The following is a 12,931-nucleotide window of genomic DNA, read 5'->3' on the forward strand; positions in this document are numbered from 1 at the left end:
TTTTTTTTGCATTTTCTATTTTATTTTATTTTGGTAGTTTTTATTAAGTTTTATCTAGTCTAAGAATATGGTACATTACAGTATATTGGTTTCATTAATTAGATTTTTTTTTGTGCATTTCATTTTCAGGCCCTACGTGTGATGCGCCATTTCCCTCCCGAGATGAGAGTGATGACAGCTGTACGATTCAGTAAGGCTCTCTACGCCCAAATTGTTGCAAATCGGTATGCCCCTGACGTCAGGACTGGATGGGACCTTCCGTTACCTGCTCATCCTTCCTTCAAGGCTCATGATCTTGGCATGAAACTGGTCAGTCACTTATGCTATAAGTTACCTGAGAAATTGGGCTACACTTGATGTATATAAAGGGTAAATTTTTTTTTTTTTTTTTTTTTTTTTTTTTTTTTTTTTTTTTTTGTATATGACTTGCACACCTCTATCCTTGCTGAGGCCTGACTCCAATGAGATTACCTTGGTATGGATACCTCGATAAAATAACCATTTCTTATTGTAATTAATTACTTATTTCAAACAAATATGTAAAAAGTTGGAATTTGCTATACTCAATAAGTGCCTAGAGTTTGAGAAGGGTATCTGATAGTAGAGTTGACTACAAGAAACCTGTACACAATTTAGAATCTGCCTTCTGAATGAAATCTGTTGAATCTGCCAGTCTTGAAGTTCAAGTTTTTTAGTTTCAGAAGAAACAGGGGTTTACCAACTATGCTTTACTTTTTTTTTATTTGAGGGTTTATTTTCATCTATCTATCTATATACCAAGGCACTTCCCCCAATTTTGGGGGGTAGCCGACACCAACAATGAAACAAACAAAAAGGGGACCTCTACTCTCTATGTTCCTTCAGCCTAATCAGGGACTCAACCGAGTTCAGCTGGTACTGCTAGGGTGCCACAGCCCAACCTCCCACATTTCCACCACAGAAGAAGCTTCATAATGCTGACTCCCCTACTGCTGCTACCTCCGCGGTCATGTAAGGCCCCGGAGGAAGCAGCAGGGCCTACTGGAACTGCGTCACAATCGCTCGCCATTCATTCCTATTTCTAGCACGCTATCTTGCCTCTCTCACATCTATCCTCCTATCACCCAGAGCTTTCTTCACACCATCCATCCACCCAAACCTCGGCCTTCCTCTTGTACTTCTCCCCTCAACTCTTGCATTCATCACCTTCTTTAGCAGACAACCATTTTCCATTCTCTCAACATGGCCAAACCACCTCAACACATTCATATCCACTCTAGCCGCTAACTCATTTCTTACACCCGTTCTCTCTCTCACCACTTCGTTCCTAACCCTATCTACTCGAGATACACCAGCCATACTTCTCAGACACTTCATCTCAAACACATTCAATTTCTGTCTCTCCATCACTTTCATTCCCCACGACTCCGATCCATACATCACAGTTGGTACAATCACTTTCTCATATAGAACTCTCTTTACATTCATGCCCAACCCTCTATTTTTTACTACTCCCTTAACTGCCCCCAAAACTTTGCAACCTTCATTCACTCTCTGACGTACATCTGCTTCCACTCCACCATTTGCTGCAACAACAGACCCCAAGTACTTAAACTGATCCACCTCCTCAAGTAACTCTCCATTCAACATGACATTCAACCTTGCACCACCTTCCCTTCTCGTACATCTCATAACCTTACTCTTACCCACATTAACTCTCAACTTCCTTCTCTCACACACCCTTCCAAATTCTGTCACTAGTCGGTCAAGCTTCTCTTCTGTGTCTGCTACCAGTACAGTATCATCCGCAAACAGCAACTGATTTACCTCCCCTTCATGGTCATTCTCGCCTACCAGTTTTAATCCTCGTCCAAGCACTCGAGCATTCACCTCTCTCACCACTCCATCAACATACAAGTTAAACAACCACGGCGACATCACACATCCCTGTCTCAGCCCCACTCTCACCGGAAACCAATCACTCACTTCATTTCCTATTCTAACACATGCTTTACTACCTTTGTATAAACTTTTCACTGCTTGCAACAACCTTCCACCAACTCCATATAACCTCATCACATCCCACATTGCTTCCCTATCAACTCTATCATATGCTTTCTCCAGATCCATAAACGCAACATACACCTCCTTACCTTTTGCTAAATATTTCTCGCATATCTGCCTAACTGTAAAAATCTGATTCATACAACCCCTACCTCTTCTAAAACCACCCTGTACTTCCAAGATTGCATTCTCTGTTTTATCCTTAATCCTATTAATCAGTACTCTACCATACACTTTTCCAACTACACTCAACAAACTAATACCTCTTGAATTACAACACTCATGCACATCTCCCTTACCCTTATATAGTGGTACAATACATGCACAAACCCAATCTACTGGTACCATTGACAACACAAAACACATATTAAACAATCTCACCAACCATTCAAGTACAGTCACACCCCCTTCCTTCAACATCTCAGCTTTCACACCGTCCATACCAGATGCTTTTCCTACTCTCGTTTCATCTAGTGCTCTCCTCACTTCCTCTATTGTTATCTCTCTCTCATTCTCATCTCCCATCACTGGCACCTCAACACCTGGAACAGCAGTTATATTTGCCTCCCTATTATCCTCAACATTCAGCAAACTTTCAAAATATTCCGCCCACCTTTTCCTTGCCTCCTCTCCTTTTAACAACCTTCCATTTCCATCTTTCACTGTCTCTTCAATTCTTGCACCAGCCTTCCTTACTCTCTTCACTTCTTTCCAAAACTTCTTCTTATTCTCTTCATATGACTGACCCAATCCCTGACCCCACCTCAGGTCAGCTGCCCTCTTTGCCTCACGTACCTTGCGCTTTACTTCCACCTTTTTCTCTCTATATTTTTCATACTTCTCTATACTATTACTCTGCAGCCATTCTTCAAAAGCCCTCTTCTTCTCTTCCACTTTCACCTTCACTCCTTCATTCCACCATTCACTGCCCTTCCTCATGCTGCCTCCAACAACCTTCTTGCCACATACATCACTTGCAATCCCAACAAAATTTTCTTTTACTAACTTCCATTCCTCCTCTAAATTACCAGTTTCTCTTACTCCCACCTCATCATATGCCATTTTCAACCTTTTCTGATATTTACTTCTTACCCCCGGTTTTATTAGCTCTTCAATCCTCACTACCTCCCTTTTACATCCACCTACTCTATTCCCCCACTCTTTTGCTACAACTAATTTTCCTTCCACTAAAAAATGATCAGACATACCGTTAGCCATACCCCTAAACACGTGCACGTCTTTCAATCTTCCAAACATTCTTCTAGTTACCAACACATAATCCATTAATGCCCTTTCTACTACTCTTCCATTTGCCACTCTTACCCATGTATACTTATTCTTATCTTTCTTTTTAAAGAAGCTAGCACCTATTACCATCTCTTGTTCAACACACATGTCTACCAGTCTCTCACCACTCTCATTTTCACCTGGTACGCCATACTTACCAATGACACCTTCTACCTCTCCAGCGCCCACTCTAGCATTTAAGTCACCCATAACAACTACATAATTCCTTCTACCCAGTCCTTCTACACACCTAGTTAAATCATTCCAGAACTCATTCCGATCTTCTTCACTTTTCTCACTACCTGGCCCATACGCACTGACAAACGCCCAACATTCCCTACCCAACCTAACCCTTACCCACATTAACCTAGATGATATCTCCTTCCATTCCACTACTTTACCTGTCATCCATTCACTCAGCAATAACGCCACACCCTCTCTCGCTCTTCCCCTTTCAATCCCAGACACTCTACCAGACATTTCACCAAACATCACTTCACCCTTTCCTTTCATCTTTGTCTCACTCAAGGCCAATACATCCATCCTTCTACTTCTAAACATACTTCCAATCTCACATCTTTTACTCTCTATCGTACTACATCCACGCACATTTAAACACCCCAAAACTAGAGTGCGGGGAGCAGTCACTCTCCCCCCAGCTCCATCTCCTTGTCGATGTCTCGTAGGAATTTATATTTAAATCATGAGCATAAACTAGGTATTATGTTTCAAGTGTATACCTTCTGAAAATGTGAAAGCCTCATTATTTGGATAGGTACACTACATTTCCTTTTAAAAGCTGCTCAAGCTATAGATTTCTTGAGGTGCATTCAATATTTTTCCTTTTTGAATAACAGTCTTAATGAAAATATTGATAAAGATGTTTACAACATTGTTTGAGGAACCAATTAAAACAATGAAAGTGGGCCCAGTTTATTCAACTGCAACCTTTTCTTTCTCACAGTAAAAGTTATCACTCCAAAAAAGGGATTTTGACGAAGGAAAAATCTATTTCTGGGCTCAACCTGTGTCGCTCCGTGAAATGCTCCTTAAAACACCATTTCAAAGGTATAAATACTGCTAAATATACCAGAGATAAAAGTTGCATGGAATGCCAGGAATATACCCAGCTCGCTCACCCCTCAAGGGTGTCGGCATTAAAACTGGGGCGAGTGATACCACTACCAAAGGTCCCTTTCCAATTAGACTTCTCCCTCCTCAAAATCCCCCGTTACTACGAGGTGTCGTTCACTACTCATAGTTTCATACATGTAGATGATAATCATAGAAAGAGAAGAAAAATACCTTTTATAAATCTATGAGAAGTATAATGCCTGTTGTAGATTTTTACCATACATTGTTTATTATTGCTTTTTCTGCCCAAAATTATTGGTAGCTTGAATAGTATGAGAAGAAAATTATCAGTACCGGTTATTTGTATTTTCCATGCGGAATAATGAACTTTTTTCTGTTCAAGAAATTATTGGATGTGAAAGGAGATAAAGCTTTGTTGCAGACCATGTTTAAAAAATCAGTTTCATTCAAACCCCCCCCCTCAAAAAAAAGCCAATTACAACAGGTATAGCTATTTATTTGGGTTAAGCTTATTCCAACTACAGTATATTATTTTGATTATTAACATATTTTTCCCAAATAAATTTCCTAGAATGGATTTAAATTTTGGTTTAATATGTTACTACTGTGTTGTTAAAACATGTTTTTCTATTGTAATATTTTCGTTACAACAATTTTGTTGAATTTATCACAATAAAGAATATATATGAATGGGAGATTGCCTGTGCGAGAGACTAATTTCTATGGATCATAAGGGCCAGGTCAAAGCTATAACAAAAGGATGGTGTCAGCAATTTCCGGTGTAACTAGTGTACATAATTACAAATACCTTCATCCTTGATCTCATTTAAACATTATAGGCTTGCGGTTTTGAACTTCTAGTATGCACAGCTGGTGGTGTGACCCCTGTGTCCACACCTACATCAGAACCGTGCTCTCCAGAAGATGCTCCAACATCCAAACTAGATCTGGCAAACAACCCAAAATGGATTCGCTATCAACAGTCCCTGTCAGAAAAGGGATATTTTCGGGTATGGTCGACTTTATTCTGATTGATATACTGTATGTGGAATATTTATCATGTTTTCTGGCCTTTATGTTGCAGCCATACAGCTATTATTAAATCTAAAACACCTTTTTTCAGGGTGAGCTAGAAGGATCAAAATTATATAAGGAATTGGAGGACCGTGCTCAACAGTTTTTCATCACTAACATGCTGTCTGGTGATGGATCCAATGTTGGTGATACATTATCTGCTGGTGCTATCATAATTAAACTGCTTAGTAAAGTGAATATTGATTATGAATTCTACAAAGAAAGGGCCACTCGATTAGTTCCTGCTGATGGTTAGTATGCATGACACTTCTCTTGTTGCTAAAAGGTAATGCATTTCCTTGATACAAGTCTTTCCTTTAAAGATCAGGTTTGAGGTACACTTTTTTTTATGTGAAATTACATTGGAAAGTAGTAAACCATTAACTCTTAACACATAAAATCAAAGTGACATTACTTACTGGGCAAAAAATATTTATAGTAAAGTTTTGATTTTCAATCACCATTGTTCAAGTAACTGATATGATGAATTGAATTACAACAACAAGTGATTATTCTAGAAGACAAAAAATGGACGGCTGTATTAAATGAAAATATCTTCTGCAACTTTTATCCATTATTAACATAAAAACTCAGATTATACATGTCCAATAAGGTTTATCCAAGATTTATAATGCACAGAGTAGTAATTTTTGCAGAGGGAATAAATGTAATTTAAAATAAGCTCTTGAGTTTTAAGTTGAGACTTGAGTTTTGATTATGACAGTTTAGTTTTGGTGACCAATAGTTCACTGGTATTAATAAATATTTAGAGGACATATTTGGTATGAGTTGCAGTGTAATTTTTTGGGAGGACAAAAGATGTTAATGTTCCCTTTTTCTTGCAGATGATAGCTGGCTGAATATTACCCCTGATGCTTTGGATGAATGGTTGGAATCCAAATTCGGAACTAATGGTAATGAAGTACCAAAGGGAGCAAGCGAGGAGGAAGTTATGAATTCACTCTCAGCCTTTTTAGGTCATATGTCTGATTTGGAAGGTGCAGAAGTCCCTCAGGATTTGCAAGATCGTATTAGGAAACTTTCAACTCTGTCAACTCGGAAAAGTTCTTCAAGTAAAGGCAGAAAGGTTTCTAACCTTTCAGTTCACCCACAAGTTCGCAAAATCTCCAATCAGTCTAATATATCTGAATCATCTAACAGTTCTGAGATGTCATCCTTTTCAAACAAAGTTGATTTCAGTGCTGATTCCTTTACGGATGCTTTGGCAAATGTTCTAGGTAAGTTCCAATACCAAATATTTGTAAGATACATCCAATAGTACTTGCAATTATTATTCTTTTATTTTGAAGTCAGAATAGCATAAGATCATAAGCCGCAGTTGTTACCATGCATTGCAAGTATTGTCATCGTTAGTATTACGGATGGCTTGTTAGATGGTTAGCCATGTAAGGGGAACACTTGATGCAAAACGTTATATGATGGTGATGGTAATATTATTATTACAAAATTAATCTTATCATTGTTGTTATTATTAATGAAAGTTTAGCCACAGTACAAGTACTGTTTTAAATTTAATAAATGGAGGACTTTAATTTTACAGTACTCATTTTGTGTACACTATACAGTAGTAGATAAAACTTGTAATGGAGTTAATTTTGCGCAAGTGATATCATTCATGTATAAAACCTACAATTTACATTGTGGTGAACTGTGCTTTGTTTGTTTATGGTTTGCATGTGTTATTTTGAAAATTTGATAACATCTACAAATAGGAACATGTATGTGTATTAAAAATCCACAATTATGTATCGTTGTATGCTTTAGAAAAGCAGGAGCTTTCACTTCAACTGAAAAAAGTGCAACAGCCCCTGTATTGTTAAAATATACAACAATATATAACCGTGGTTTTTTAATACATGAGATTCTTAGACAGCATGGTGTTTTCTTCAAGTTATACGAACATATATTTTATGTATTTATGACAAACCATCAGATAACTAAGTATGTAAATTTAAAACCCAGAAATTTCCATTCAATATTATGGCTCATCAACCTTTATCTGAAAATAAAATTACATTATAGATTAGTTACTTTGCAATTAGAATATAAATACAGTAATCATGAATATGATAGGTTTCTAAGGTATGAAGATTTTTCTTGTATTGTAAAACTGCCTATTGCTATCATCTACAAGGCTGATTTGTGCTAAAAACACATTGCTTTATAATGAAAGTGTAGCACCCATGCACAGTTAGCAATCATTTTCATGCTGAATTTTGAGGGGTACCCAACACATTTCCAAGAAAAGTACAGTATCTGAAAATGCTGCTGCATTTTGTCACTCGCACTTTATTTTACATGAATATGTTCATGCTATTGATTGTTTTTTTTTTTTATCAATCATATCATTCCCTTACAGTACTTTGCAGTCTTGAATTTCCCCATTTTTTGGATGATTGAAGAACATTTATTCACACATGTTCCATTTAAATCCGCCAGTAGGAATCAATGATCCTCTTCACTTTTCATGTGCCAGGCTTTTTGCTTATTCATAGTTAATCACTATCCTTTTCTTTTCCCTTACACTTTTCATAATGAAAGAATACTTCTGGCACTTGTTGGTAGCAATGGTACTTCCTGTAGCACCTGTCTTATTCATTTTTTATTTTCTATTTTTTCCTAATTGAAGGCTCAATATACAAGTTTTCTTGTTTTTAAACCTTTGCATTTGGGATTTATGCATGATGATTAGTATCGAGTTGTTCTCATGTTAGCACAAAAAGTGATTTTTTTTTTTTTTTTGTTAACAATGTGTGCCAAATTGGAAGAGGTCAAGTCAAGGATATTGTTAGTGTCACTAGGCTGGGCTTTAATTCTTCTTATATAATTGCGTGCATCCTGCCAACATTATTCCTAAAAAGCAGGATATAGCCTCTGAAGGACCTTTACAACCCCTAGTTGTATTGGGTTATTAGAGATCTGTTGGTCTCAGACCTTTTCATCTTGCGTCTGTTCTCTCAAGCCTTGGTGAAAGAACTCCTGAGAAGTTTACTTCAGCAGCAAATAGACCAACTTTATCAGCTTAGACACCACATGCTTCTCCTTTATGGCAATCTCTACTCATGGTATGAGAAATCAGGGGTTCAGCTCCCCTTAGTAGAGATTGAGACAACAAAGAGCCCTGGATTCACCCTCAAGATACTCATGTCCTTTGACTCCCAAACGTACAACCTCAACAAGGATACATCAGCCATGCTTTTGACAGAGAAAAAATGGAAGGTGTTCAATAAATTCTTCTTTACCCCATGGGAGCTTTGGATTCAATGATATTGAGAATCTGGACAGAAGAGGAGGGCAATGATTTGGGTGGTAATAATCATCAGTTTTGGTAATTTCAACATGTACATTGGTAACCCCCAGAGTTTTAAGGCTTTAGACTGTGTGGTTGGGATCAACAGGCATTTCAAATTCAGCACTGCTGGCATATTTCTTAGTCCTGAAAGGGACAGGAGGTTAGTACCCATTCATCAATCTCGCTCTCAACCCCTATCAGGAAGAAAGGAGCTTCTTGACATTATTGGGCCTCAAAATTTATATATACTGTATGTGTAGTAGTCCGCTCATTATCAAGGAAATATATCTGCTTTGAATGGGTAAGAAAGGTAATTAGGGTTTTGGGCTGTGTGATTTGTCTTGGCTACTTGGATGGCTGGCTGGTGAAGGAGACAAGGGCAATATAGTAGCTTCAGCATTTAAATCCTCTTTGCATTCTGTGTCAGTTTTGGGCCATCGTCCCAGGAGAAGACTGATGTTTTTCTTCAACGTGTTCTACATACCTCAGCGTTAATGGCTTCTGTGGCTTAGTTGCACCATTCCCTGCTTTGTCCTCTCTTGTTCCATTAAAAGCTGACCCTGCACAGGTGTTTCAAGCTGATGTATCTTCAAGCTTACCTATCACAGTTATAGTCTAGTCTGCAGTGTTGCTTCAAGAATGAAATTGAGTTGTGGTATCATAAGAAATCTTGAAGGATCTAAAGTTGTGGTTAGACCCTGGTCACCTCTAGGTAAAAGAACCCTCGAGTCTTTGTTTTCTTGATATCATATTCACAGTCATGTCAAATCATGGATGGAGGATTGCTCTTCTTGATTAGCAGGAAACAGGTACATGATCATAAGGCTTTCTTATTTGACCTTCTAGCATTTGTTATATCACTTGAAAGATAAGTTTGATTATAATTGCATACGACAGGGCAAATCAAAGTTTGAATCTCTTTGTCAGTTGGCTAGCAGTTTGGCAAGAATGTCAAAGTTAATCCCAGGAAAGAGCCGAAGGAGACTAGTTCTGTCATTAGAATGAAGGGCTAGGTCCAGAAGTATGTAAGTCATTTAGGCAACTCTGGTGTGCGTCATTGTTATATCTGAGTTGCAAACTTCCACTCTAGTGTTTAACTTATCCAGACCCAATGGCTTGAAATTAGGATGTGATGTTTTAGTTATGGAATAACATAGTTTTTTTTATACTTTTTCACCATTCAGTCTCATCAGGCAAGCTTTAACAAAGCTCAAGACCTATTACCACATGATGGTGTTAATTGCTCCCTTTTGACCTAGGCTAGATTGGTTTGTAGATCTTTTTGAATGTTGGAGGTCAGTCATAGAAGTCTCAAGGTGGAAAAGGCTTGTCAAGTAGCCTTACTAATGAAGTTCCTTGGTAAACTCTAGCTATCCTGTCTACATGACCGGAGATTGATAAGCAAAGCTTTAGAGTCCAAGGATTTTCTCAGATGAATCTGCAGCTCTTGCATGATCTTTCCTTACCTGTACTACAAATTTTGCCCATCCACAAGGAGTATATTTGTGCAGTAAGAGGGACACGCTGTCAACTCAACCTTTAATATGTTCACCAATTTTGTTTTTGTCATACCACATGAAGAGGCTGTATATTTCTGTGACTAGAGAGTTTAAAGCCATTCTTAAGAGCTTAATAGAATATACATGACTGCATTATATCTCATGACCTGAAATGGTTAATAATAATTTCTTTGAAGATATACTTTGAAGGGGGATTCAGCCACCCAAACATTACTTTTCAATGTTTAGGGGGAGTCTTATTTAAACTCTTTGAAGGGTATTGGGTTCATAATGGTGACCCAGTTGGCATATGTATGAATAACTATACTTGTTTCAAAGAAGGAAAGACTATGTCTAGGGTCATGTGAGAGAGTGATTATGAATAAGGTGGTTGATGAGTTCTTATGAAACTTTCACCTGTTTTGTTTCAAGAAATAACTTTTAATCCCCAGAAAATTATTCAATAAGTCTTGCTAAGTAGCATATTACATGTGTTTGTTAAATGGGTACTTATAACAGAATAAGTGATTATCAGTTTAATGTATTTTTTGCGGATATAAAAATACTTCAGTGGTTACTAAATGTCTATTGTGTGGTTTGTTCTTTATACAAGACTATGAAAAATAAAAATTATAAAATAGTCATGCAGCTTCACATCTTTGGCTAACAGTGATTCAAAATGTAGATTGCCTGGTTTGATGTACAGACTGTGTTTATTGTTAGTGGAAGCTGTTCTCACGCACCTGTTTGCAAATTGGCTTTCTTTTATTGAGTAATTCTACTTTGCAGAATTTGGGGTTCCAGAAGATGATTACTGGAATAACTCTGAGGATGAATCATCTGGAATGAGCAGCTATGGAGAAGAAGACTTGGGTGATGGAGGTTTAAGTCGCAAATCTTCAAATACTTCTCAAAAATCGTCAACATCTGCGTTTTCTGCAACTTCTTCCGGTGTTGATACTCAAATGAAAGAATACATGAAAGAAATGGAGCGAGAGTTGGCTGCTACAAACCTTGGGAATACCTTTGCTTCAAATGAAGATGATGGCGATGATGAATTTGATGACGTTGAAAACTTTGAACCTGTAAAGGTTGATATGAGAGCTGTGCAGGATTTAGTGAAAACATACACAGCACAGAATGGTATGCCTGGCCCAGCGTCATCTCTTCTTGGCTCAGTTGGAATGAAACCTAAAACAAAAAAGTAGAAGTTTAAATGTATCTGCTTAATTTTGTAATATAATGTATCAAATTGAGTATCATGTGTCAGGAACCATCATTAAAATCATTCTGATGAGACTTGAAGGTGCACTTAAAACTGGTAGTGTTTTGTGTCGTCGTGTAATGTGTCACCAGTAGTGAGACATATCAGTGAAAAGTTTTAATCATTATAGAGTATTAACAATGCACTTAAGAGGACTGCTGTGTCGAGACTTTGCTGGTGCCCATTGGGCCTATTGTCATATATTTGTAAAATTTTGAGTACATACTTTTGAAGCGGTGCATTAATGGTTTGCTCAACTGTGATTTATTTTAAGTTAAGATTATGTCCATTTTTCTCAATTGTAATGAAGAGTATTTGATATTAGCTCCAACAATTATGACATGACTTTCCCTTCAGTTTAGTGCTGATAAACTTGAAACTTTGTTGAAGGGAAATCAATTCTGGACAGTATCTTAAGGTCACCTTCATGTGATAGTAAGAAATGGGTATTATATTTCTACTGGGTTTTACCCATAGAAGCTGAAACGTTTTAGTCCATTGTATGGCATTATTAATACTTAAGATTAATTGGCTTTAGACCAATAAGTATTTTGATAATCAAGATAACATATTTGTGGTCATGAACGAGAGGCATTCTTAGGTTAGTGATTAACTGATACTCATGGAACTTCATAATTGAATTCATATATAATATATTGATTCAAAACTGTAAATGCTAAAATTATGAGTAAACAATATTTTACACTTCTTTCTTGACTATCTTCTCTAAAGCTAAAATTAAGCCTTTAGGATAATTCATTGTATTATAATTTATTTTATTTAATTGGCTTATTTATTGACGAAAGTACATTGGGTACCTGTGCAACATGAAGCTTTATTCATTAAACCATTTTGATAGTTTTCACTTTGATAAAGATGTGCATAATTTCTTTACTCTTTCACCAAGATAATATTAGTTGTAATGTAATTTGCTCAAGACTTTTAATTTCATCTCATGTATGTTTATAAGTAGTTTTTTGTGTAATCTTGAGCTTTTCCTGTAGCAAAATTAATTAACGATGTGTACTGTATATCTACTTCTATTAAAGAAAATTTTTTGTATCTTTGGCTATAAATATACAATATAGGCATTATGTATTTTGTTATACCCTTGGGTACTCTTCTATTTTTTTTTTTTTTTTTTTTTTTTTTTTTTTTTTTTTTTTTTTTTTTTTTTTTTTTTTTTTGTTGAGAAGTATGAGTTTAAACCTATATATCAATCATAAAACATCTTCATTGCAGCAAGGTTACTTGTCATTTACCTTCTGATCCTACTTTCCAAGCTTTTTTACTATGTACTGTACTGCACGAGTAGAAGCTTGGTATGTTGAAGTAGTGTGCTGGTAGTACACAGTT

At 36.8% G+C, this 12,931-nt stretch overlaps 1 protein-coding gene across 1 annotated transcript in view; it reads left to right on the top strand.

Moving 5' to 3' along the window:
* The window catches only part of LOC137634412 (protein ecdysoneless homolog), a 29,432-nt gene extending 16,772 nt beyond the window's left edge, over positions 1 to 12,660 (top strand). Inside the window, exons 3-7 of the mRNA XM_068366807.1 lie at positions 130 to 309; positions 5,265 to 5,435; positions 5,549 to 5,750; positions 6,345 to 6,737; positions 11,101 to 12,660. Coding sequence (XP_068222908.1) covers positions 130 to 309; positions 5,265 to 5,435; positions 5,549 to 5,750; positions 6,345 to 6,737; positions 11,101 to 11,519 — 1,365 coding nt within the window. The 3' untranslated portion in view covers positions 11,520 to 12,660. The remainder of the gene's footprint in view (positions 1 to 129; positions 310 to 5,264; positions 5,436 to 5,548; positions 5,751 to 6,344; positions 6,738 to 11,100) is intronic.
* Positions 12,661 to 12,931: the final 271 nt, after the last annotated feature.

The sequence above is a fragment of the Palaemon carinicauda genome, chromosome 44 (assembly GCF_036898095.1).
Source record: "Palaemon carinicauda isolate YSFRI2023 chromosome 44, ASM3689809v2, whole genome shotgun sequence".
NCBI lineage: Eukaryota > Metazoa > Arthropoda > Malacostraca > Decapoda > Palaemonidae > Palaemon > Palaemon carinicauda.